Source organism: Odocoileus virginianus, chromosome 17 (genome assembly GCF_023699985.2).
Source record: "Odocoileus virginianus isolate 20LAN1187 ecotype Illinois chromosome 17, Ovbor_1.2, whole genome shotgun sequence".
Classification (NCBI taxonomy): Eukaryota; Metazoa; Chordata; class Mammalia; order Artiodactyla; family Cervidae; genus Odocoileus; species Odocoileus virginianus.
The window spans coordinates 34541611-34566533 of record NC_069690.1 but is presented as its reverse complement, the minus strand read 5'-3'; the positions used below and the strand labels follow the sequence as shown (position 1 = coordinate 34566533).

At 47.8% G+C, this 24923-nt stretch overlaps 2 protein-coding genes across 9 annotated transcripts in view; both read left to right on the top strand.

Moving 5' to 3' along the window:
• Window positions 1-1497: 1497 nt before the first annotated feature.
• Window positions 1498-22661, top strand: RSAD1 (radical S-adenosyl methionine domain containing 1). Of its 6 annotated transcripts, none has more exons than XM_070479304.1 (10): window positions 1498-1764; window positions 2154-2287; window positions 2393-2597; window positions 5020-5385; window positions 5576-5639; window positions 6047-6194; window positions 6405-6459; window positions 7303-7406; window positions 7588-7748; window positions 22430-22661. In XM_070479304.1, exons 1-9 carry the CDS (start codon window positions 1630-1632, stop codon window positions 7703-7705), a joined length of 1329 nt encoding a protein of 442 aa, XP_070335405.1. In that variant the 5' UTR covers window positions 1498-1629; the 3' UTR covers window positions 7706-7748; window positions 22430-22661. The 6 variants fall into 6 exon arrangements, 5 of the variants coding, with proteins under 5 accessions (XP_070335405.1, XP_020769860.1, XP_070335406.1 ...); XM_020914201.2 differs by lacking the exon at window positions 22430-22661 and adding an exon at window positions 15274-17198; XM_070479305.1 differs by lacking the exon at window positions 22430-22661 and adding an exon at window positions 11810-13040.
• Window positions 7659-24923, top strand: part of MYCBPAP (MYCBP associated protein) — a 37988-nt gene continuing 20723 nt past the window's right edge. The window contains exon 1 of one of the 3 annotated variants that reach the window (XM_070479298.1): window positions 7659-7748. In XM_070479298.1, the coding sequence (XP_070335399.1) occupies window positions 7724-7748 (25 nt within the window). In that variant the 5' untranslated portion in view covers window positions 7659-7723. Of the gene's footprint in view, window positions 7749-24059; window positions 24174-24231; window positions 24410-24923 lie in introns of those variants that run through there. The other 2 variants (XM_020913971.2, XM_070479299.1) reach the window with 2 other exon arrangements.

The window sequence follows — 24923 nt, the reverse complement described above, 5'->3', positions numbered from 1 at the left end:
ATGGAGAAGGGAAGAGGCCAAAGCACTTTAAACCTCCTACTCCTTGTCAATGACGGTGCTGAGCACTTTGGCATGCATTATCTACTTCATTTAATCCTCACAAGATCCCTTTGAGATATCAACACAATTAGGGTGTTATCTAACATAATTAGATATCAACACACATTTCTTTTTCACATTGTTTCCAGATTAGTGCAGCAAGAAGTAATTTTTTTAAATAGCTTTATTGAGTTATAATTCACATACTACCCAATTCACCCATTTAAAGTGTTACTTTCAATGGTTTTTAGTATATTCACAGATGTGTGCACTGATCAACAAAGTCAACAGAAAAAATGTTCATCACCTCTTAAAAATAAACTCTGTGCCCTTTAACTGTCATACAACATCCCTCTACTCCCCCATCCCTCCCAACCACACCAATTTTGATCTTTTTTCTTAATCAGTGAAACCAGAGCTTCCTTGATGGGCAGTTAAAGCAGGATAAGGCAAGCTGTAGCTTGATCTAAGAAATAAAAAACAGCTAAGCATATCGATTTCTAGTTCAGAGACAGAAGGAAAAGTTCCTTCTGCTTGCAAGCCTTATCTCCCAGTGTTTGCCCCCAGCAGCAGCAGCCTCATCTTCACTTTGTAGAAAATGAACATAAATTTAGGGTGTTCTGAGTGCCAGTCACTATATACATTCAGACACATCCATATCCGGTTGTATCCATATCCAGATACATCCAACGTTTCCTGTTGAAATCTTCCCAAGAACACAGTCAAGCAGGCATTAGCCCCATTTCACAAAGGATGAAACTGAAAACTCAGGAAGTTCAGTGTCTTGCCCAAATTTACACGGCTGGAATTAGAACCCAGCTGCCTGATTCCAAAGCCCATGATCTTTCCACTTCCTGGGACAGTTCTTCGGGATTGTCCAGCCCTTCTTCTGAACCCTATCTGTCCCACATACACCATCTCTGACTCTCCTCAAAGCAGATGCCTGGGGGTTGGCCAGACCCCGGTGACAGCCTGCGCTCCTGACCAAGCAGGGATTTTCTGCTCCTGCAGCATTCAGTCCAAGTGCGCTCTCCTCCCCCCTGATTCCAGAGCCCATGTAACAGACCAACCTCACAGCACGGAGCACACTGGCCTGGTATCCAGGAGGTGCTGAATTAAATCGGTTGCCTGTAGTCGCTTGTTGGTTTACCTCTCCCCTGTCTCTTGTATCTGTACTTCGCCCTCATCTTATGCATCTGGATGTCCTCAGCGCCCAAACTCAGCCAGGCACATAAGACGTGAAGAAACCTATTGAACGAACTAACAGGTCCTGGATCGATCCAGGAACTCGCTCGTGATGGGGTGCCAAAAAGTGGGGCGCTCCCCTACTACACCTCCAGCCACCAGAGAAAGGACGGCCGGGCGGCTGCAGTGAAGGCATCGGTGCCCAGCAGGTGGCGCTACGCCCCCGAGCCCTTAGCGCGGTGCTCCGTCAAAGGGCGCGGCCACGCAGCCCCGGTCCTTCCGCCCGGGCGGCCGCTCCCCCGCCCCACCCTCACCCCGCCCGGCTCTGCGCGCGCCGTAAGACCTACCCTGGGCTTGTCTCGGGCTCGCGTCCTGGCAACGGGCCGCTCAGCCACGGCGGGCGCCATGGCCCTCCCGCGGGCCCAGGCCCGCGGCTGGGTGAAGGCCGCCAAGCTGGCCCAGAGGCGCCGCCCCGCGGAGGACACGGGAGGACCCCAGAGTCCTGCGCCCGGGAGCCAGCGCGCCGCGCTTTACGTCCACGTGAGTGGGGAGGGGAGGCGGAGTCGGGGAGCGGAAGACCGCGAGCCTCCGTGGCGCTTGTCACGCCGCGGGCCCACCTGCCGTCCTTCACCGGCCCTTGGCGAGGTCTGGGACCTGTTCCCTGCCTGGGAAAGGTCTTGGTCCGGAGAACTGAAGTCTCTGGTGCTCACAATCTCGTTGACCTTGACAAGTGATTTCCCTTCTGAACCGCAGTTTTCTCCCATTGAAGTGGGCTTACTCATCCCCTTGGAGAGTTGTGTGGCTTAGATGCGGTAGCCACTGTTGATGGACCTCGGAATCAGGATGGGGGTGTGTGCGACTGAACCCTGGAAATGGCTGGGGCAGCCCAGGGTCACCTCTCATCCGGTTCCCATGCCCCCTGCTCCCAGTGGCCCTACTGCGAGAAGCGCTGTAGTTACTGCAACTTCAACAAGTACATCCCCCGTGGTGTGGACGAGGCTGCTCTGAGGCGCTGTCTGGTGACCGAGGCTCAGACGCTGCTGCGACTCAGCGGAGTGCGACAGTGGGTACTGCGGGCAGGGTCTTGGGAATTACGTAGGGCAGCAGAACAGGTTGCAGGCATCCTGGAGGGCTCCCCCACATTTTCATCTCCATTCTCTTTCCCTAGAGTGGAGTCTGTGTTCTTCGGTGGGGGTACCCCCAGTCTGGCCAGCCCCCAGACTGTGGCAGCTGTCCTGGAGGCGGTGGCCCAGGCAGCTCACCTGCCTGCAGACTCTGAAGTCACACTGGAGGCCAACCCCACTTCGGCCTCAGGCTCCAGGCTGGCAGCATTTGGGGCAGCAGGAGTCAACAGGTTGTCCATTGGCCTCCAGGTAACCCATCTCACCCACCTTATCCTGGGGCATCCAGGATGTCTCTCATCCAGTCACATTCATTCATAGGGCAAATATTTATGGAACTCCTTCTGTGTGCAAGGGCCCTGGAAGCACTGAAAAATGTGTGGTGACACCTACCTGTCTGTTTCTATGCTAGACTACAAGCCCTAATAGGCAGGGATCGTGCTTGCCTTTTTGTTCATCACAGTATTACAAGCAGCCACTACAGTTCTTGGCACATAGTAGATGCTTGAAAGATTTACTACCTGACTGGAGACACAGGAGGAGGCAGACAGGTGGTCAGATCATTGCCGCATGATAAAGTCTGCTTGTGAATGGGGTCTCTACAAAAGGCTTTCAAGAGTATAGCCTGAAGGGCATGTCAGTCTGACAAAATCATGGAAACCTTCCTGGAGAAGGTGATGTTTGAATAAGGAAGAGGAGTCCATCAGAGGAGAGGGTGTTGGGGGTGGGGGAGACAGGATTTGGAAGAGCTTGCCTGTTTGTGGGGACCTTTGAGCCATTCCTTGTGACTGGAGAGGCTGGGGACAAAGTTGCAAGCTGGGGCCCAGAAGTCTTCGGCACCATACTAGGAAACCTGCGGTTTTGCCTAGTGGTGACAAGGGAGTCACTGAAGGGTTTTAAGTCGGAGAGAAACGTGTTCCTGTCAGGTTGGCCCTTGGTATTTCTATAGCCAGTATCCCCACCCCCACTCCACACACATCCATTTCAAGTACATGTACCGCTTACCAAAGAGTTTGGGGTCGGGGCTTTGTCATCATGGGACATATTGAAAGGGACACACCATTTCTTGAGATATTCGGGCCTCCAAATACTTACATATGTTGAATCTAATTGTGAGGAAACATCAGGACACCTAAGAGACTTTGTATATGTGTGGATAAGAACAGATAACATGACATCCATCTACCCTCTTAACTTTTTAATGTACAGTACAGTATTGCTGGCTATAAACACAGTGATGTACAAGAGATCTCTAGGACTAATTAAGAGATTTGGGGGGTATTTTTTGGCCACAATGTGTGGTTTGTGGAGTCTTAGTTTTCTGACCAGGAATTTTGAACCTGGACCCCTGTCAGTGAAAATGCTGAGTCCTAACCATTGGACTTGCCAGGGAATTCCCTAAGAGGCAGTTTTTAAAACAACTGACCGGTAAAAAAACGTCAGTATCATAAATGACAAAGGCAGGATGAGGATCTCAACTAAAGGAGACTAAAGAGACAGTGACAGCTGCCTGCAATGTGTGACCCCCTGGTGGAATACTGAATTGGGGTGGGAAGAGGAAATTACTGCAACAGACATTTAGGGACATTTAGGCCAACTTTGAATGAGACTGTGTATTAGATAATGGGATTGTGTCCATGTTACATTTCCTGAACTTTGTAATTAGATTGTAGTTGTGTAAGGGAATGTCCTTATTCTTAAGAAATGTTTTTTACATTTAGATAACCATATTGCAAGTGCCTAATAGCCTGTGGGCAATGGCTACCATATTCTACTAAAATGTTCTGTATCTTCACTGACCAATATAGTTGCCACTGACCTCATGCTAGGTAACACTTAGAATGTGAGTATTTAAATTTAATTAACTTCTAAAATTTAAACAACTACATGTGGTTAGTATCTACTATGTTGGACAGTGCAGTTACAGAACATTTTCATCATCTCAAATGGTTCTTTTAGGCAGCATGGTCTATAACTTACTCTCAAAAAATTCAACATAATAATAATGTATGTGTATATTTAGAGAGGGGGCTTCTGAGGTGGTGCTAGTGGTAGAGAACTCGCCTGCCAATGCAGCATATGTAAGAGACACAAGTTTGATCCTTGGGTCAGGAAGATCCCCTGGAGGAGGGTATGGCAGCCCACTCCAGTATTCTCGCCTGGGGAATCTGATGGACAGAGGAGGCTGACTGGCTACGGTCCATAGTGTTGGAAAGACTCGGACACAACCGAAGCAACTTAGCACATACTTAGAAAGAGACAAAGCAAAAGTGGCAAAAATGTTAATTGCAACTCTTCTATAGGTTTGAAAATTTCAAAATAAAAGTAAAATCAAAAAAAGATTGTTGGCTTTGGAGTCAGTCGTAATTTCCAGGTCTGACTTCACCATTGTTTGACCTTGGGCAAGCTACTTAATGAACTCCAGTTTTGTCATCTGTAAAATGGAGCTAGTGTTGGAGGGTTCTCAGGATAAATTAGATATTGCGTAAGAATGCTTTGCACATGGTAACCCTTTAGTGAATGGTACCCCTGCTGCTGGCTTGACCATCCGCCTTCCAGCTCCCTGCCGTGTCCTGTGTTTCCCCCTGGATCTGTGTCTGCAGTTAGTCCAGTCAAGTGTTTCTGTCTCCCTCTGAGCCGGCCTGCGTGCTTATACTCCACCCTCTCTCTCCAGTCTCTAGATGACACGGAGCTCCAGCTGCTGGGGAGGACACACTCGGCCAGTGATGCTCTGCAGACCCTGGCGGAGGCCCAACGCCTCTTCCCAGGGCGTGTTTCTGTGGACCTGATGCTGGGGCTGCCGGCACAGCAGGTGGGGCCGTGGCTCAGGCAGCTGCAGGACCTGCTGCGCTGCTGTGATGACCACGTGTCCCTCTACCAGCTGTCCCTGGAGCGGGGCACCGCACTCTTCACCCAGGTGCAGCAGGGTGCCCTTCCTGCCCCGGACCCCGAACTAGCCGCTGAGATGTACCAGGAGGGACGGGCAGTCCTGCGGGAGGCTGGCTTTCGCCAGTATGAGGTCTCCAACTTTGCCCGGAATGTAAGTCCTAAAGCTGAAGGTGGGGCCTGGGCAGGCTAAGGCATGACAGGGCAGTTGTGGCCCTTTGGGGAGAAGGGTGCTTCCAAGGCCTGAGACAGTGGGGCATTGTAACCAGGTGCCTCTTACCTGAACTGGGATCGGTCCACCTACTTCTCTCTGCATTGACTGTTCCCTCCCTCCCTCCCGACAGGGGGCGCTTAGTACCCACAATTGGACTTACTGGCAGTGTGGTCAGTACCTTGGCGTTGGGCCTGGTGAGTCCTATGAACTACAGATGGGATGACTCAGGAGAGCAATGTCATGGCTGTGTGCTCTTGGGCCACCTAACCTCTCCGGCTCTCTGTTTCCTCATATGTAGACTGTGGCAAAAAGTACTACCTACCTGGCAGAGTTCTTTAAGTATGTGTTTTGAGGTGCTTGGGATAGTATCTGGCACTGTGGTTCTTGATCTTTAGCATGCATCAGAATTACCTGGACTACTTGTTAAAACCCAACTGAACCCCAACCAAATTCTAGAATTTCTGGAATTAGACAGGGCCTGAGGATTTACATTTCTAGCATATGAAATGCTGTTGGTCCAGAGGCCGTGCTTTGAGAACCACTGACTTAGCATCTGGCAAGCACACAGTGTTAGCTGCTATTAACCTGTTTATGTTGTCAGGGGCCCATGGGCGATTTATACCCCAGGGGGCCGGGGGCCACACCCGAGAGGCTCGGATCCAGACCCTAGAGCCTGACAACTGGATGAAGGAGGTGACGCTGTTTGGTCATGGCACCCGGAGGCGCATCCCACTGAGTGAGCTGGAGCTGTGAGCGCTTGAGGGCTCTTCACCCAGGCTCCCCCTGTACCCCAATAACCACCCACCTACACATCTTTGTTTCCTGCCTTGCCCTTCCCCCAGCCTGTCCCATGCTGTGTGATCCTCATAAATCCTGCATACACTCATCCCAACTAGAGTTTGAACAATGGGAGAAGTATAAGTCTCTTCTCCAAGACCCCCTGTTGGTTTTTCTTTCAGGCTGGAGGAAGTTTTGGCCATGGGGCTACGCACAGACGTGGGCATCACTCACCAGGTAAGAGTCACTGTGTCTCACTCTCTCATCTATACACACACACACCCTCCCATTCCTCTGGCACCGGCAGCTAGCGGTAGGGCCTTGGTCTAGCTGAGACCTGATGGGCAGGAGCACTGGGCAGCAAGGCGATGGTGAGAACCCTCAACCGGGGCTACAGAGACCTGGGCTCTAGTCCCCATCTACTGCAACCTTCTCAGCCATCTGACGGAATAGGCTAGATTAAGAATTTTCAAATGTTTTTAAAGCAGAGCTAAAAGCTCAGATAGTAAGTGCAATAAAGATCAGTGAAGCCCAGAACTGCTCTAGATGAAATCAGAGCCATAGAACCTGGACTTGTTGAGTTGCTAAGTCATGTCTGACTCTTTACAACCCCCAAGGACTGTAGCATGCCAGGCTCCTCTGTCCTCTATCTCCTGGAGTTTGCTCAAATTCATGTCCACTGAGTTGGTGATGCTAGCTAACCAGCTCATCCTCTGCCACCCCCTTCATCTTTTGCCTTCAACCTTTTCCAGCATCAGGGTCTTTTCCAGTGAGAGCCCCAACTTGGGGTGGCCATACTCTGACCAGAACAGGGAGGGGAATGAGCAAAGGAAGACCTGGCTTGGCTGGGAGCTGGATTTGGCTTGGACATGGAATAGGAGTGAAGGTGCCCACCTCCCTGCTGATCCATTGACCTGGTCTTGGTGTACATGATAGTCAGTTTCTAAGATCTCTGTGCTGGACTGGAGCCACCCCTCACTACACCCCCAGGCACCCTACACCCTCACTACACCCTAGAATAGGTCCTGCCAACTCCCCACCTTGTGGTTCCCACACCTCTGCCCCTTCTTGTTTTCCCAGCACTGGCAGCAGTTTGAGCCCCAACTGACCCTGTGGGACCTGTTTGGAGCCAGCAAGGAGGTGAAGGGGCTACAGGAGCAGGGCCTGTTGCTGCTGGATCACAGGTGTGTTGTGGGGCAGTGGTTAGGGGTCCCAGGGAATCCTGACTACACATCTACAGACCAGAGAAAGGTGAGAGAGATAGACAAGGAAGGGCCTCTGGTGCCAGGGCCTTGGCATTGGCAGAGGGTGAGGATTGAGACTAGTAAGAGGGGGCAGTCACAGTCAGGCCTCTTGTTGTTCCAGGGGTCTTCGGTGTTCCTGGGAGGGGCTGGCTGTGCTGGACTCTCTGTTGCTGTCCCTTCTGTCTCGGCTCCAAGAGGCCTGGCAGCAGAAAACCCCCTCTTCCGTGCCCAGAGGATAGCCAGCAGAGGAGAGCCACATGTTTTGTAGCCAGGACTCTGCAGGTAGGCTTTGGGGGCTGGGATGACTGCACACATCGTCACTGGCAGGTGCTGTCCTGGCTCTGATCACTGCCCAGCCCTGGCATCCCCAGGGGAATGGTTACAGTGAGGTAGATGGGAGGACTTTTCTGGCCTGGGGACTGGCGTCAAGTGCACCTACCACTGCCAGAGAAGCATTACTCCAAAGAAGAAGTAATGGTTTCTGTGGGTGCCTCTCATCAGTAGACTGTAAACAAATCCTGGTTGACAGAAGATTCTGAGAGATAGAGCTCTCAGGCTTCCTGCCCCAACAGGACAGGACAGGACATGTGTGTCCGGCACAGCAGCCTGCTGGACTCTGAGAAGAGTGGGAAAAAACAGGGCAAGACTTGCCTCATCTCTGGGCAACCAGGATATGCGTGGGTGTCAGGAGCCTCAGATCTTCCAGAGTGCCCCCCAGTCTTCTCCCTCCCCTCTGCAGCCTTTCCCTTTAAAGAGTGAAGATGGAGGGAGCTAAGAGGGAAAGGGTAGGGGAGAATTCAGGGAAGATCAGAGCCTGGTAATTCTCCCCTGGCCTTTTACCTGCAGAAATGGTCACCTTTTTTATTTAAATAACCTCATAAGCCTATCTGGAGCCTGTCTTAACTGTGGTCCTCTCCTTTGCCTGGGCTTCAGTGGAGTGTGGGATCCTGATTTGGGGGCTTGAGGATCGGGTCTAGGGCTGAGATTCCTTCCTGAACCTCATCATTTGGCTGTGATCTTAGCTTTCATCGATTATCCTTGCCTAAACCAGTGGTTAGGTTGGAAGTTGCAAAATGTAAATTTCTGACTCTATCATTCCATCTATAGCCATTAACTGGCTTGCATCCGTAAAAAAAGGCTTCCCCTCCCCCCCTAAAAAAACCTTTCCCTTTCTTTTTTTAAGGGCAGATACTCTTAACCTAGTAATTCTATGCAGTGTGGGGGAGACTAGTGGAGAGGGAGGTATTTCCTGTGAAGAGGCAAGTAACTTATCATGTCAAAGGGTTCCCTGTTGCCAAAGGTAATTTAGTACCCTTGCAAATCAGGGCATGCGAAGCTCAGCCTCTAGCTGGGTGACTAAGAGTGGGGTTTCCCCACCCCTCAGAGGTGAGCACATGCATTTCCCTTGTGCCTAGTGGGTGTGAGTGTCAGTCTTTTTTTGACCTGTGGTAAACACGGTAAGTGTTACCACCTCTCCTTTGTTCATGAAATATTCAGCAAGCACTAACTGTGTGCCAGCACTGAGCAGAAAGGAGTAAGACCTATTCCAGCCCTCAAGGCACTCACCACCATGTTGACAGACATGTAAAGAGAGAAACTCCAGGGCTCTCAGTGAATGTGTATAGAGGGGCTGGGGAAGCCTGCAGCGCCTTGGGTTCTGAGGGACTGACAGCAGAAAAGGAGAAATGCCTTTTTCCTACTGCCTCCTCTGACCCCAGCATAGCTTGCGCGGTGACCTGTGTGTTCTGCCTTGGAGCTTCTTCTCGAGCCTTCCCCTGATCATGATATTCAAGACGTGGGCACGGGGCGGGGCAGGTGTGCCGTCAGATAACCTGGGCCCACTCAGGTTTCTCCCTGCTGCCAGGGCTCGCGCCAGCTGAGATGCCTGGGCCCTCCCTGCTGGGGCCCGTTGTGAGGTCTGCAGAGGGGCTGGATGGGAGTCCAGTGGGGATGGCACAGATCGCCTTCTGTGATTCAGCCTCCCCCCTTCACCAGGTGAATCAGAGTCTCCAGAAGGTGGAGCCCAGGAATCTAGTTTTTAATCGTGGCGCTAGTAGTCAGGCCAGGTTGAGAAACCCCATCCTGTCCTGCCTTCCGTTCTGAGAGATGGGGATCCAGAGAAACAAGGGAAATGAGGCTAATTCTAGACATGGCCAAGTGGAGTGAGGTCTTTCCCTCTGTGTCCAGGGCTTCTTGGGATCATTCATCAGAGGGGTTCTCCTGCATGTGAAGACTTCTGTTGTCAGTTTTCACCTGTCTTGTTGAAAGGCGTATGGATACAAATAAGAAGGGTGAACAAACTACTCTGATGATGTGGTGATGAGAGGAGTTAGAGAAATGTGGTGTGTGTGAGAGTGTGGTTACAGCTTGAAGGACCGAACCTTCCCCACCTGGAGTGCTGCCAGTTTTAGGGCTGCCAGTGGAGCCACCCCAACCCTCACCCCATTCCCACCCACACCCTCATTGACGACCACGTAAAGTAAGCCAGACAGCTATTTTGATTTGCATTTTACATATGGGGACATTCGAAGAGGCCATCTAACTGGACTCAAGTCATATAAGCAGTCAGGTAACAGACCTGGCATAACACTTCTGGACATTTAGAACTTTCTGTCACATTGTTGTTTTATTCTTACCATGAGTTAGGTTGATTGACCTGTCTCTTAAATGAGCCAAAATCCTGACCGCTCTCTGGCCCCTCTGCCTCAGGCTTGAAGCTGCCAGCTCTGCCTTGGTGTTTGGTCTCAATTTCTGTGTTTTCCCTCCTGGAGAACCCACATGTCCCATCTTCAAGAGACCATCCACTTCCTGGAAAGGAACTGCATTCTACAAAGAAAGGACTTTAAGTAATAGGATTGCTGTAAACTGAATGTTTGTGTTCCTCCCAGAATCCATGTGTGGAAACTTCATCCCTGGAGGCATGGTCTTCAGGGGCGGTGCTTTGGGAGGTAATTAGGTCACCAGGATAAAGCCCTCATGAAGGGGATTAATGTGCTTGTGAAAGAGAGCTCCCTGGCCTCTTCCACCATGTGATGACATGGAGGGAAGACAGATGGCTATGTACCAGGAATCGAGCCCTCACCAAATCTCCTGGCACCTTGATCTTGGACTTCCCAGCCTTCAGAACTGTGAGAAATAAACGTTTGTTGTTTAAGCCACCCAAGCTATGGTATTTTTGTTTTAGCGGCCTGAATGTGTTAAGACAAGGATGAAATAACTTACGTGGTAACTTGTTTTATTGTTCAAAATGTTTACCAGTGTATATTCCTGCTCTGTTGAACCTGGGAAGGGCCAGGAGACTTGCCCAACACAGATTGTAAAAGCCAGTGAGTGGTGGTCCACCATCTCCTCCTTCATTTGCAGGAAGGGGGACCCCTTCCCGGGCCCGAAACTGGGCTCTCATCTAACACTCAGAAGTGAATTGTCCGAGGAGAGACATATGCTGACAAAGCAAGAGGTTTTATTGGGAAAGGGTGCAGTGGCTCGCAGTCTTGGGGTTTGTGGTGATAGGATTAGTTTCCGGGTTGTCTTTAGCCAGTCATTCTGACTCAGAGTCCTTCCTGGTAGTGCATGCCTTTTTTCAGCCAAGAGGGATGCTAGTGAGGAGGATTCTGGGAGGTGGTCAGACATGTGGTGTCTCTTTTCGACCTTTCCTGAACTCTTCCAGTTGGTGGTGGCTTATTAGTTCCATGGTCCTTACCAGGACCTCCTGTCATAAAATAACTCATGCAAATGGTTACTATGATGCCTGGCCAGGGTGGGCGGTTTCAGTCAGTGTGCTTCCCCTAACACTTCCACCACAGAGACCTGCAGTGTTAAAACAGAGGCCCTTGCATTCACCTGGGTTCTAGAGTGGAGAAGATGTTGGGCAGGGCAGTGGCCAGCCACAGCAAATAGGAGCAGGACGGGGGTGGTAACACTCACTGTTACAAACCAGTAGCCTCAGGGTTGCTTATTACAGTTGGATGATACTGCTCAATTCCATTTGTAATCCCGCCATTCAGAGGTTAACTACTTTTAGATCTTGGTGTGTATCTTAGCAGAAATTCTTATATGCAAATGAACATCTTTAGATAAAGTCTTACGAAAAGGGGATTCTTGCTTTCATTGCCTTCTTATTCTCCCTCAGATGTGGTGGGCATTTTGTCATGTCAAATTCATATCTACATCCTAATTTTTTAGTGTAGCTTCATAGTGTACCACTGCATGATTATCCCAAAATTTAGTTTACCAATTCCTTTTTGGTAAAGCAGAAGGTTTACTTTTTTATTTTTATAAACTCTGTAATGAATATATTGTGTACATATTTTTATACACTGGCTCAATCGTTTCCTTACATTTAGGCCAAATCCCAAGGAGTGTGATTCCGAGGAGATTTGCATCCTTCATTTGAATACACAGTGCCAAACCGCACTCCAGGAGGCCTGGCAGTTCACGCCCTTGCCAGCTCACTGGTCGTCAATAGCAAGCATGATCAGTTTTGCCAGAGGATTCCAGTCTGGAGAGCACTATTAATTCTCACTTTAGTATCAGCTAAGGTACTGTATCCCTAACTCAGGCAACTGTTTTGTTCCACCTGATCACTTAGAGGGGAGGCTGCCTCTGGCGCCACCCAGGTAGATGACCTGACTGAAACTGCCCATGTGTTCAGATTGCCTCTGAACTCCTCATCCAGGCCCCACTTCTGGGAGAATCATCTTCTCCATCCTCTCTTCTTCTTCCTGCTTTCCTTTATTTTCCCTGAGGGGATTTTTGAAGCCAATTAAAAAAAATTTTTTTTTTCTTGGCCCATGCTTCATGGCATGTGGACTCTTAGTTCCCTGACTAGGGATTGAACCTGCACCCCTGTATTGGAAGCGCAGGGTCTTAACCACTGGATCGCCAGGGAAGTCCCAAAGCCAATTTTAAAAATTATACAAAGAATGTTATAGAAACATTAGTCAGAATTTTAAGTGAAAAAAAAATGTCTACAATCAGTGGTCCCGAAAAACTCAACTGTGTTTGTGTTCTCTTCCCATCCTCATTCAAATGCATGCAAGACTTTTGCCTAGTTGTGCTCCTGACACAGACCTCATTTTGCATTCTGCTCCTTTTTCTTCTCAGTCTGTCATGAGCATTTTTCCATACTGTTACATGGTCATCATCTTACTCATTTTAATTGTTGCACAGTGTTCCAGTAAGTAAATAATTGTAGTAAGTATTACCCTAATATGTCATTTAAGTGGTTCCCCATTTTTCTCTGTTACAAATCATATGGTAGTACATGGTTTTATGGATATAGCTTCTTCCTGCATTTGAATTATTTCCTCAGATCAATTCCCAAGAGTGATTGGGTCAAAGGGTATGGATGCTTTAATGATTCTCGGTATGAGTTGTTATAATTGTTTTCCAAGGGATTTTTCTTTTTTTAGAAATTTTCCTGCTTAAAAAATAATAACGGTTTTTTTCAACCATATAGAAGAAAGCAAAACTTCTACTATCTAGGAATTACCACTACAACATTTGGCCAACCATCCCTCCAGACATCTCTTGATATACATATCTATGTAGAAATAAAAATAATTTTTCACAAAAGGGATCCTACTCATGTGCCAGCTTTGCAACCTGTTTCTTTTCCTCAACAATATGTCCTAGGTTTTTCTGGTTGGTTCTGCCATAATGTGATAGCATAATGTAGTACAGTAATAGCTGTAAGCCAGGCATGGTGCAAGACTTTTATCTGCATTAATTCCTTTAAGCACCACAACAACCCAGTGAGATAAATTTTGTTATTATCATGCCCACTTTACAGATGGGCAGACAGGCTCAGACAAATTGACTGCCCCAGGTCACATCACTAGTAGGTGATAGGCAAGCTGAGTTTACTGAGGCTCCAGAACAGATACTTATATACATAATACATGAATATATTCTAAATGTAAAATGGTAATAATAATAAATGTAAGCATTACCATAGTATAGTCACCTTTACACTTATACAGAGGTTTGATACACATATCAGATAAGTTTAGGTTCAACTGCACATGACAGAAAATCAAAATAACATAAGCTTAAGCTTGTCTTCTTCCACATGGAAGACGTCTGGACAAAGCATTTCAGGGCTAGCCTAGTGGGCCCATGGTTGTTGGTCACAAAGAACACAGGCTTCTAACTCTATGCACTGTATCCTCATTTCATAGCATCCATCCCTAAGGTCTCCACATGGTCTAATGTGGTCCCTGGAGCTCCAGCCATCATATCCGCATATCAGGTAGTAAGCATGTTACTGCTTCCTTACCATTCCCCATAATAGAAGGGCTTGGTTAATTTTAAAAAAGGGAGGGTGGTGGTAAAAATAGATATTAAGAGGCAATTAGAAAACAACTCTTTCCAAGTCCTATTTTATTTACATAGGTATATACATATATACAAATACAGTTTAAAAAATAGTCTAATGTATCATAATGGTACCTTGTTTCAATTTACATTTTAAACTTTTCCAGCCAGATTGAATGTTCTCCATTCAGTATTTGTTTTTAAACAAATATGTTAGTTATACTAGGTCTTAGCTGTGGCATGTGACAAGGGATCAAACTTGAGGCCCTTGCATTTGGAGTGCAGAGTCTTAGTCACTGGACCACCAGGGAATTCCCTCCATTTAATATTTGTTTACTAACTATTGTGTTCTGTGCACATTTAAGCTCTTTGCTTATTTCTATTTAGCCAGGTACTTATTTAGCCTTGATGATTTCCTGATCAAGTTGAATGAAATATTTACATAGATAAATAATTACAAGTATATTAACTCTTTGTCATATTTGCTGCAAGCATTACTTCCAGCATGTTGTCCTTTTTATCTTTCATAGATTTTACTTTTTGGAAAGTGAGTTTTCTAGAAATTTCAAATATTTCTATATCGAGTCTATCTTCTGCCCTGTGACTTTTTCTGTCAGTTCCAAGCTCCAGAGATATGGTCAACTTTCAAGTTGGCTTTCTCCTCCCAGGAGAGCCATCTATTGTTGAGGGTGTGTCTTCTGGGACCAAATCTCTACTGTGCCGCTTCTTACCTGTAAGACTTCTCTCAAGTGAGATTGGTTTTCTTGACTGTTTAATGAAGGGATTGGACCAGCAAGAATTCCTGATTGCTGACAAGACAGAAGGAATACCTGTCATTTCTTTGTGATGCTGAAACCTGTCAGTAGGTAGCCCTGGGTTTCTGGAAAATCCCCCCAGCCCAGTGTAGAACTTGCTGCCTTTCAGGTGGATGTGGGCCACAGGGCAAACTGACAGCCTCCAGGCAGTGTGACCAAGCAGAAGGGAGGTCCCTCATTAGGTGACTCCTCAGACCAGTGCTCCTTGCCTCCCCCAGCAGGTCAGTCTGGAATGGCCCCATTCCTCAGGTGGCTATCTATGCAGGCGGGGCTGCCCCTACTTGCCTCTCAGACTCTGACACCTGGGAGACACTTCCACCAGAGCATCCCTTTCCTTTGCCCCTACCTCTGGATTAGGTCTCTCCTGGTGCCCATTGCTCACCCCTCCGAGACCTTGGGTCTCCTTAGCTCCATTCCTGCTGTCCCTGACTCAGCATGGGACTTCCCCCTGTCCTTGGACCTGACCAGCTTACACAGGCCTCACTTTCTTGGCTGGCCTTTCTTACTTTGATTAGGACCAAAGTGAGGGGCCAGATCCCCTGTCTGAGGCCTTGGCAGCCCTGATGGAGGGCAAGGTGGGCAGGGCCTGGGCTCACGGAGGCTGCTTCACAGCACTGGGGAAGCTGCCTTGGACATGCCCCCGCCTGAGGACCCCTCCTTTCGCACTTACCCTTCAGATTAACTCCTGAACAATAAAAGATGAACTATGAAAACTGTCAGCCTGGCTAGCCTAATCTTGAACAAGTCTGATGGTCCAAGGAGAATTTAAGGATCCCCTTCCTCAAACGGATTGAGCAGAGGAGTGGTGAGGTTTTCCCGCTTGGGGACCTGGAGCATGAATGCATGTGTTCAGCTCTGCCGCCTGTTTGTTAGCTGCTTGATCTCAGGTAAAGTACTTCCCTCTTCTGTAACCTAATTTCTTCATCTGTAAAATGGGAGTGCTAATGATACTCTCTACCTCACTTGGTTTTTGTAAACTTTCAAGAAGTTAGGAACACATAGCTGAAACAACCAAAGGAAAGATATAAATTGGATTTCATCAAAATTAAAAAATTTTGTGTGTCAAAGGACACGATCAAGAAAGTAAAAAGGGACTTCCCTGGTGGTCCAGTGGCTAAGGCTCTGAGCTCCCAAAGCAAGGAGCCTGGGTTTGATCCCTGGTCACAGAACTAGATCCCACATGCTACAACTAAGAGTTCACATGCCACAACTGAAGATCCCGCGTGCCACAATCAAGAGCAAAGATCCTGTGTGATTCAACTAAGACTTGATAAACATAAATTTTTAAAAGAAAGTGAAAAGAAAACCTACAGAATGGGAGAAAATATCTGCAAATCATATATCTGAAAAGGGTCTTAATACCCAGAATACATCAAGAAGTCCTATAACTCAACAACCAAAAGACAACCCAAGAAAGTGGACAGGGGACTTTCCTGGCTGTCCGGTGGTTACTAGTCCACCTTCCAATGCAGGGGACAGAGGATCGATCCCTGGTCAGGGAACTAAGATTCCCACGTGTCAGGGGCAACTGACCCCCTGGAGCCAAACTGACCCCCCTGAGCAACTAGAGAAAGCCTACATGCTGCAATAAAAAACAGCATAGCCTACCCGCCCCCAAAATGGGCAAAGGATGTATATAGACATTTCTCCAAAGGAGATATACAAATGGACAATAAGCACTTTAAAAACGGCTCAATGTTATCAGCAATTAAGGATATACAAATCAAAACCATTACGAGATACCACTTCACATTCATTAGTTAAAATTTTAGGAAAGGAAAATGTTGGCAAGCACATGGAAAAACTAGAACCTTCACACACTGCTGGTGGGAATGCAGAATCGTGCAGCTGCTGTGAAAAACAGTCTGGCAGTTACTCAAAAAGTTAAATATAGAGTTACTGTGTGACCCAACAATTCCACTTCTAGGTATATATCCCAGAGAGTTGAAAACATATGTCCACACAAAAACATATACACAAATAAATGTTCATAGCAATGTTATTCACAATAGCCACAAAATGGAAATAACTCAAATGCTCATCAGCTGATAAATGGATCAGTAAAGCTTGGTATATAACTACAGTGAAATGTTATGCACCAATGAAAAGAGATGAAATACTGACATGTGCTATGTGGATTTAACCTTAAAAATATGCTGTGTGAAAGAAGCCAGACACAAAAGGCCACATAATGTATGATTTCCTGTATGTAAAATGTCCTTAATAGGCAAATCCATAGAGACAGAAAATAGATGACTGTTTCCTGGGGGCTGAAGGCAGGGGAGTGGATGGATACAGGTTTCTTCTTGGTTTGCTGGAAACGTTCTGGAACTAGATCATGATGATGGTGGCACAATCTTGTGAATATAGTAAAAACCACTGAGTTGTACACTTTAAATGGTGAATTTTATGTAAAATTTAATGTGAATTATAGCTCAATCTTAAAAAACAAGTCAGTACACATAAAGGATTATACTTAGAAAGCTTAGAAGACTTCGATAACATGGGAGGGCTGAGCTAACTTGGTAACCACAGACGCTTTCATTGAATGAGAAGGAACATTGAAAAAAAGTCGGAGAATCAGATTTAAACAGTGTTCAGATGACTTTGTCTACATTAACTTCCTGTTGCTGCTATTCAGTCACTAAATCATGTCTGACTCTTTGCAGCCCCATGAACAGCAGCCCAGCTTCGCTGTCTCCCAGAGCTTTCTTAAACTCATGTCCACTGAGTTGGTGATGCCACCCAACCATCTCATCCTCTGATGCCCCCTTTTCCTCCTGCCCTCAATCTTTCCCAGCATCAGGGTCTTTTCCAGTGAGTCAGCTCTTTGCATCAGGTGGCCAAAGTATTGGAGCTTTAGTTTCAGCATCAGTCCTTCTAGTGAATATTCAGGGTGGATTTCCTTTAGGATTGACTGGTTTATCTCCTAGCAGTCCAAGGGACTCTCAAGAGGCTTCTCCAACACCACAGTTTGAAAGTATCAATTCTTCTGCGCTCAGCCTTCTTTATGGTCCAGCTCTCACATCCATACATGACTAATGGAAAAACCATAGCTTTGACTAGATGAACCTTTGTCAGCAAAGTGATGTCTCTGCTTTTTAATACACTGTCTAGGTTTTGTCATAGCTTTTCTTCCAAGGAGCAAGTGTCTTTTAATTGCATGACTGCAGTCACCATCTATAGTGATTTTGGAGCCCAAGAAAATAAAATCTGCTACTGTTTCCCCATCTATTTTCCATGAAGTGATGGGACCAGATGCCATGATCTTAGTTTTTTGAATGTCGAGTTTTAAGCCAGGTTTTTCACTCTCCTCTTTCACTTTCATCAAGAGTCTTTAATTCCTCTTCACTTTCTGCCATTAGGGTAGTATCATCTGCATATCTAAGGTTGTTGATATTTGTCTTAGCAATCTTGATTCCAGCTGGTGCTTCAAACAGTCCAGCATTTTGCATGATGTACTCTGCATAAAAGTTAAATAACCAGGGTGACAATATGTGACCTTGACATACTCCTTTCCCAATTTGAAACCATTCTGTTGTCCCATGTCCAGTTCCATTGCTTCTTGATCTGCATACAGGTCTTTGAGGAGGCAGGTAAGGTGGTCTCACATTCCCATCTCTTGAAAAATTTTCCAGAGTTTGTTGTGATCCACACAGTCAAAGGCTTTAGCATAGTCAATGAAGCAGAAGTAGATGTTTTTCTGAAATTCCCTTGCTTTCTCTATGATCCAGCAGATGTTAGCAAGTTGATCTCTGGCTCCTCTGCCTTTTCTAATTCCAGCTTGTGTATATCTGGAAATTCTCGGTTCACATACGGTTGAAGTTTAGCTTGAAGGATTTTGAGCATTACCTTGCTAGCATGTGAAATGGATCACAACTGTACACTAGTTTGAACATTCTTTGGCATTGCCCTTCTTTGGGATTGGAATGAAAACTGACCTTTTCTAATCCTGTGGCTACTGCTGAGTTTTCCAAATTTGCTGACATATTGAGTGCAGCACTTTAACAGCATCATCTTTTAGGATTTGAAATAGCTCAGCTGGAATTCCATCACCTCCACTAGCTTTGTTTGTAGTGATGCTTCCCAGGGCCCACTTGACTTCACAGTCCAAGATGTCTGGCTCTAGATAAGTGACCACAGTATCATGGTTATCCAGTTCACTAAGACCTTTTTTGTAGTTTTACTGTGTATTCTTGCCACCTCTTCTTAATCTCTTCTGCTTCTGTTAGGTCCTTGTCTTTCTGTCCTTTATTGTGCCCATTTTTGCATGAAATATTCCCTTCGTATCTCCAATTTTCTGAAGCGCTCTCTAGTCTGTCCCATCCTATTGTTTTCCTCTGTTAATGCAAATTGATTATCTTATCGTTCTGGAGGTCAAAAGTCTGAAATGGCTAAAATTAGATGTGAGCAGAGCTGTGTTCCTCTGAGGGCTCTAGGACAGAATCTGTTCTTTGCCTTTTCCAGCTCCAAAAGATGGTGGCCTTCCTTGGCTTGTGGCCACATCACTCTGACCTCTCCTTTCATCTTCACATCTCCTCTGACTCTGACCCTCCTGCCTGCCTCTTACAAGGACACTTGTGATTCCATTGGGCCTATCTGGATAATTCTTGAAAATCTCCCCATCTCAAAATCCTTACTCACATCTGCAAAGTCCTTTTTGTCTTGTAAGATAACAAATTCACAGCTTCCAGCAAAGATAGGTGGACATCTTTGGGGAGCCATTATCCTGCTCACCACACTAAGAGAGAAATTATCTAGTGGATTTGAGTGTTCTGGGCCTTAACTTGAACCCCTTTCATCAGTATCATTTTCAGGGTACTTACACACTTGTTTTTTCTCTTGCATTGATCCTGGGAAGTCAATGAAGGCATTATTGAGCCCCTTCTGTTAGACAGCACATGAGACTCAGAGGGGAGGCACAGTGCCTTGGTCACACAGTTAGAAAGGAACTCGGGACTGTTAATTCAGCATTCTCCCACATCATCTGCCGCCACCCCAGTTCCAGGCCATGTGCCACTGGAATGGTGTCCTCACTGATGGAATGGGGGTGATTCCACAACTACCCCCACAGTCTAGAGGAAGAAAGTTCCAAGGTGAGTCAGTTACCTGGGCCCAGATCCTGCCCTCAGCAAGCAGCCTTCTCCTGATTAGACAAGGAGAAAGGAGGGGAAGTCAGACAGAGAACCTTCCTTTTGGGAGAGAGCATTGGTCCAGGGCCCAGAACTTGATATCCATCCATCTTGGACACTCCCTCAACAGCAGTCCAGGCAGATGGTCCCTGGGTTTTTGACCTGGGATCTCCACACCAGGAGGGAGCTCTGGTTCTCAGGCACATTGTGCTGCAAACCTCCCAGGGATGTGTCATTGTGGTTTACAGTTTTGCCTTTGAGAGTTCTTCCCTAGAGAAGCCAGGTTCTCTTCCAGCCCCACAGGTATTGGAAGGCAGCTACCATGAACCCACTGATGTTTCCCCAGGCTTCCCCTACCCCTATCCTCTGTTGACATACCAGACACCACTCCAGGAACTAGGATATGTCCCTGAATCTGTGAGATGAAGCTGCTGCACCCTTGGACCTCATACTTTAGTGGGAGCAGAGACCATACAGAAGTTGAGATAAGGATTCTAGGAGCAAAATGGGGTGAGACATTAGAGGATGAGACTGTGAGATCCATACGGTGAGGCTGGCACTGTCCCACCCTAAAGGGGAGAGGGACAGCCTAGGATGGAGCAATGTTGAGATGTAAACCCATGTTTTACTCTAAATTACTGTTCTATGTGGCCTGCAAAACATTTGCCCTGTGTCCTTCCCCAGAAGGGAGGAGGAGCAGTTTGAGCCGAAGGTGGTGCCCAGAGACTAAGCATCATTCCTGAGGTTGAAGTCAGTTCATTCTGGGAAGTGTCCAGCTATGGCCTAACTTCAGGGCCAAAGAGTATTTAATATTCTTGCTGCGTGTTATCTGAGCAAGTTTCTATTAAGTAGGGGAGTGGTGTGATACGTCATTTAAGGGGTCAGCTAGATTTCAAGGAGAATAAGGCTGATATGGAAAGTGAGCCAGGTGTGTGAGGGAATGGCCAGATGTAAGGAGGAGGGCAATGCAGATGATGGGCTTCCTGTGTGGCTCAGTGGTAAAGAATCTGCCTGCCAAGCAGGAGATGTGGGTTCGATCCCTGGGTTGGGAAGATCTGTCTTCAATCTTCTTGCCTGGGAAATCCCATGGACAGAGAAGTCTGGTGGGCTATGGCCCATGAGGTCGCAAAAAGTCAGAATTTAGCAACTAAATAACAACAACAACAATGCAGATGATAAGGGAAAGTGCCAGGCGTATATGCGGAAGTAAGACAAGTGTTAGGATGGATTAGTAGGAAGGAGCCAGACCTGAAGGGGTTGAGCTAGATGCGAGGGGCTTCAGACAGACCCCTGTAGCCTCAGGCTTTGGGGGGTGGTCCCTAGAAAGGGATGATGCAACCTGTGGAGGAAACACACTATTATTTAGGAAGGCTGTTAAGCCTCTGCAAAGAGTAGCTGAGGACAGGCCTGGTACCTGGCTTCAAGGAAGTAAACAGATGTGACGTGATAATTGATGTCATATCCTCTATCGACCCAGCCACCTCATCCTCCCCAGGCTTGAGGAGGTTGCTCAGAGTTGCTGTGCTAGGAGGAGACTGCAGTGGCTAAATGACACTGTGCCCTGAAGAGTGCTTTATCCCCTCGGGATTGGGTCCTGCTGTGTCTTCCTGTGGAATGCCTGACCCCCAACCTATCTGTTGAACTCTTCTTTAGGAGCCTGCCTCAAACACTATTCCCCTAAGAAGGCTCTCCTAACATTTATATCCTGCCTTTCCCAAGTTGTGATTAATCCTTAGCCCATGAGTACATACATTAGAGTTGGAAACCCACTTTTAGACGACCCAACTCTGTTTCTAAGGCACCCTGAACCCAGCCCACCCCACACCAGGGCCATGTGAATAAACCTTAGAGAATCTCTAGAACTGAGTGCAAAAATCATGTGCAAAACCAAGTGTGCAGATGAATGAATAAACAACATGTGGTATATCTATACAATGAAATATTATTCAACCACAAAATGGAATGAAATGCCACAACATTGATGGAACTTTAAAAACATTATACCTAGTAAAAATAGGCAGACAGGAAAGGCCAAATATTGTACCATTCCATTAATAGGAAATATCTAGAATAGGCAAATAAAAAAGACAGAAAGTAAGTTTAGTGGTTGCCAGTGGGTGGGGAATGGGGAGAAATGGGAAGTGACTGGATAGAGTTTCTTTGGGGATGAGGGGAAAGTTCTGGAACTAGAAAATGGTGATGATTGCACAACATTGTGAATATACTAAGTGCCATTGAACTGTGTTCATTAACACGGTGAATTTTATATACATGTATTTTACCACAAGTTTTAAAAATCAAATGTACATTTCTTGGAAAGAAGGTTCCCAACTTTGATCAGATTCTTTAAACAGCTCAGATCTGGCCTGATAACTTGATGATGAGGATCGTGATATGCAGGCCCAGAGAGGGGAGGCTCCTGCCCAGTGTCACTCATGGGCTGGGGGCAGAGCCCTGCCAGGTTGTGTACCTGCCCGACCATGTCCCTTCTTCTCCTGTCCTTCAATCTACACTGTCCTCTCCCTGAACAGCTCCCAGGCCTCTGTCCCACTCCCAGCCAGGCTACCCACAAGCTGTGTAACTTCCCAAAGTTCCAAGACCTTCCAGAAGCTGAGCACATGGATCAGTTTCACAAGTGCTTGTGTTGTGGACCCTGAGCTCCTAAGAACTCAAGAGGTGTGCACTTTCCTTCATATCTCAGAGTTCCAGTGGTACCCGTGGATATGAGCGCGTCCTATCTCCCTCCAAGAAAGAGCTTGCTGTTCTCCTGCAAGGAAGGCAGTTAGCCGACAACCTCTGAATGAACATTCTTTCCTCAGATGTCCACAATGGGTTGGCCAAGACTTTGCCAGTCGGCAACACAGCCTGAGGCTCTCTCGGCCTGGTCCTGCTCCGTCCCCTACCCTCTTCACAATAAACCTCTTGCACTCCTATCTCCATCTGTGTCTGTTTCCTGGAAGACCCAAATGACACAGTCCCCAACTGGGGGTATCATAAGCATTCAGTAAATGTTCATAAAGTAAACTGAACTGGGGACTCCCTGGAGGCTGGAAGACGGTTGGTGCCTAGGCCTCAGAAAACAGGAGAGGAGGGGCTGCCCATGGAGGACGTGCCAATCATAAGCACAGTAAAGGTCTAGAGGGGTATGGAGAAGAAGTCATGCCCCTGGAAGAGTCCCAGTAGTGAAGAACACATAGGGAGCCCGGGGATTGACCAGACCTACTGGCATTCTTCCTAGCTCTTCCTCTGTCTGGGGCAGACTGCAGCAAAGCTCAGAAATGTCCAAAGAACCTTAGCTTTGGGAGAACCAGGTTTTAAACTGTGCTTTTGGTTGGCCCAGTGATTTTATATTCTCTTCTTTGGTGGGTCTCAGGTTTTCCATCTATAAAATGGGTACAGAGAGCATCTCCTCAACCCCAGAATGATTTTGAGAGTTGACTGAGACATCCCTACAGTTTATGGAGGGTACTGTGTAGGGCAGTTTAAATGCCTACTGTCAGTTAATCCTTACAGTGACCCTGTATAGGAGGTATTATGACCTCCATCTTACTTGAGAAAACTGTGGCTCACAGAGGTCAAGGGACTGGCCTAAGATCACACAGTTAATAAACAAGGAGAGCTGAGACTGGAATCCGGTTCTGTCCTGCTCTAGATCCCCTTCATTATTCCATAGTTTCCGAGCCACTGTTGTGTGCTAAACTTTGAGTTAGGATCGGGACAAAGGACAAGCCAGCCCCACTCTCACTGCGTTTATATTCTTACAGACAGCGGCCAACCACTTAAACGCAGTAATTCCAGAATGCATTAGGGGAAAGAAAAAACAACAACAACACTGGGTGCATTTGTAAAACTGAGACAACAGAAAGGGCTATTTTAAATTGGGAGTAGGAGTGGGCCAAGGGCAGCATCTCCAGGCACAGAAACAGTGTGAGAAAGCCCCAAGTCCCCAAATCTGGTAAGTGGTAGGCGGGGAAGGCCAGCAGGCGCAAGTAGAGGACAGGCAGGGGCCACTGGACTACTGAAGTCCACGGGAAGCCATCGGGGGTTTTCAGCACGGAGCGAATGGATCATCGATCCCGCTGCGATAGGCCGGCGGTGCCGAGAGACAGCGAGAGCGCGGAGATAGCCGGGCTGCAGGCCGCGGAGGGCGTCTGGAGGGGCAGCGGGAAACAGCAGCGGGAAACTGCAGGGAGGGGCGTGGTGCAGTTACTTACCTCCTCCTCGGTCTCCTACCCCCGCCTCCTCCCCACCCTTCCTTCCGGCCTGGCTCCGCCCTGCCCGTCTGGCTAGTGACGTCTCGGCGCTCGCCAGCGCCGCCTGTGACGTCACGGTCCGGGTTGGGGGCGTTGTCGGGGTGGGCACACACGGAGCTGGCCGGCGGCTGGCGTGTAGGTTCGGCACCATGAAAAAGGTGGCTTCCAAGCAGTCTCCGCCAAAATTGTTCGGTGGGTGAGCGCCCTCGTGCGGGGCGCTGGTTGCTATGGACGCCCCGGCTGCTGCTGGCGGGCGGGTGGGCGCGCGCAGGGTCGCGGGGGCTGCCGCACAGCCTTATTTTTCCCGGTCCCCGCGGCTCTGGGCCACGCTCTCCGCCGTCCGGGCGGCACCATGAAGTCTCTAAAGAAGGACTCCCGCCTTAGAATACCTACAAACAGATTCTTGGAGGCCCCAGAGAGCGTGAAAGGTTGGCGCTGGCTGCCTTGGTGGTTCAGGAGAACGCTTACAGGGTCAGGAGTTCTTGGGATTCACGACACGGGGCCTGGAGGATGGGGGTGACCCCAGGATTGGAGGTAAAGATCACGCCGGAAGTGGGTTCGGGGCAAGGCGTGCCCCATACCTTTGATGGGGTCCTGGGGATGGTGTACAAGGCAGAGAAACTCAGGGAAGGGAGATACAGGGCACGGGGCCTTGAAGATGGGGACAAAGGAAGCAGACTACTGACAGAGGTCTCAGGGATCAGTTGTCCGGGAGATGACTTTGGGAAGGAAGACATAGAAGACCTTGAACAGTATCTTAGGTTGGGACATATTAGGTGGAGACCTTTGCCTTGGTGGGGTGCAGAAGATCCAGGATAAGAGTTTAAGAGTAGAAGGGCCAGGACATGGGGTCCTTGGGAAAAGAAACTCAGGACAGAATGCAAGAAACATGTTAAGGTGGTGAAACCAACAATCTTCGTGGGATTCTCTGGGAGGTGTCAC

Coding starts and splice junctions, on each gene's coding strand:
- RSAD1 (XM_070479304.1), top strand. CDS start 1,630: ATGGCCCTCCCGCGGGCCCAGGCCCGCGGCTGGGTGAAGGCCGCCAAG. Junction 2,288..2,392: donor CGACTCAGCGGAGTGCGACA/GTGGGTACTGCG, acceptor CTCTTTCCCTAG/AGTGGAGTCTGTGTTCTTCG. Junction 6,195..6,404: donor CCACTGAGTGAGCTGGAGCT/GTGAGCGCTTGA, acceptor TTTTTCTTTCAG/GCTGGAGGAAGTTTTGGCCA.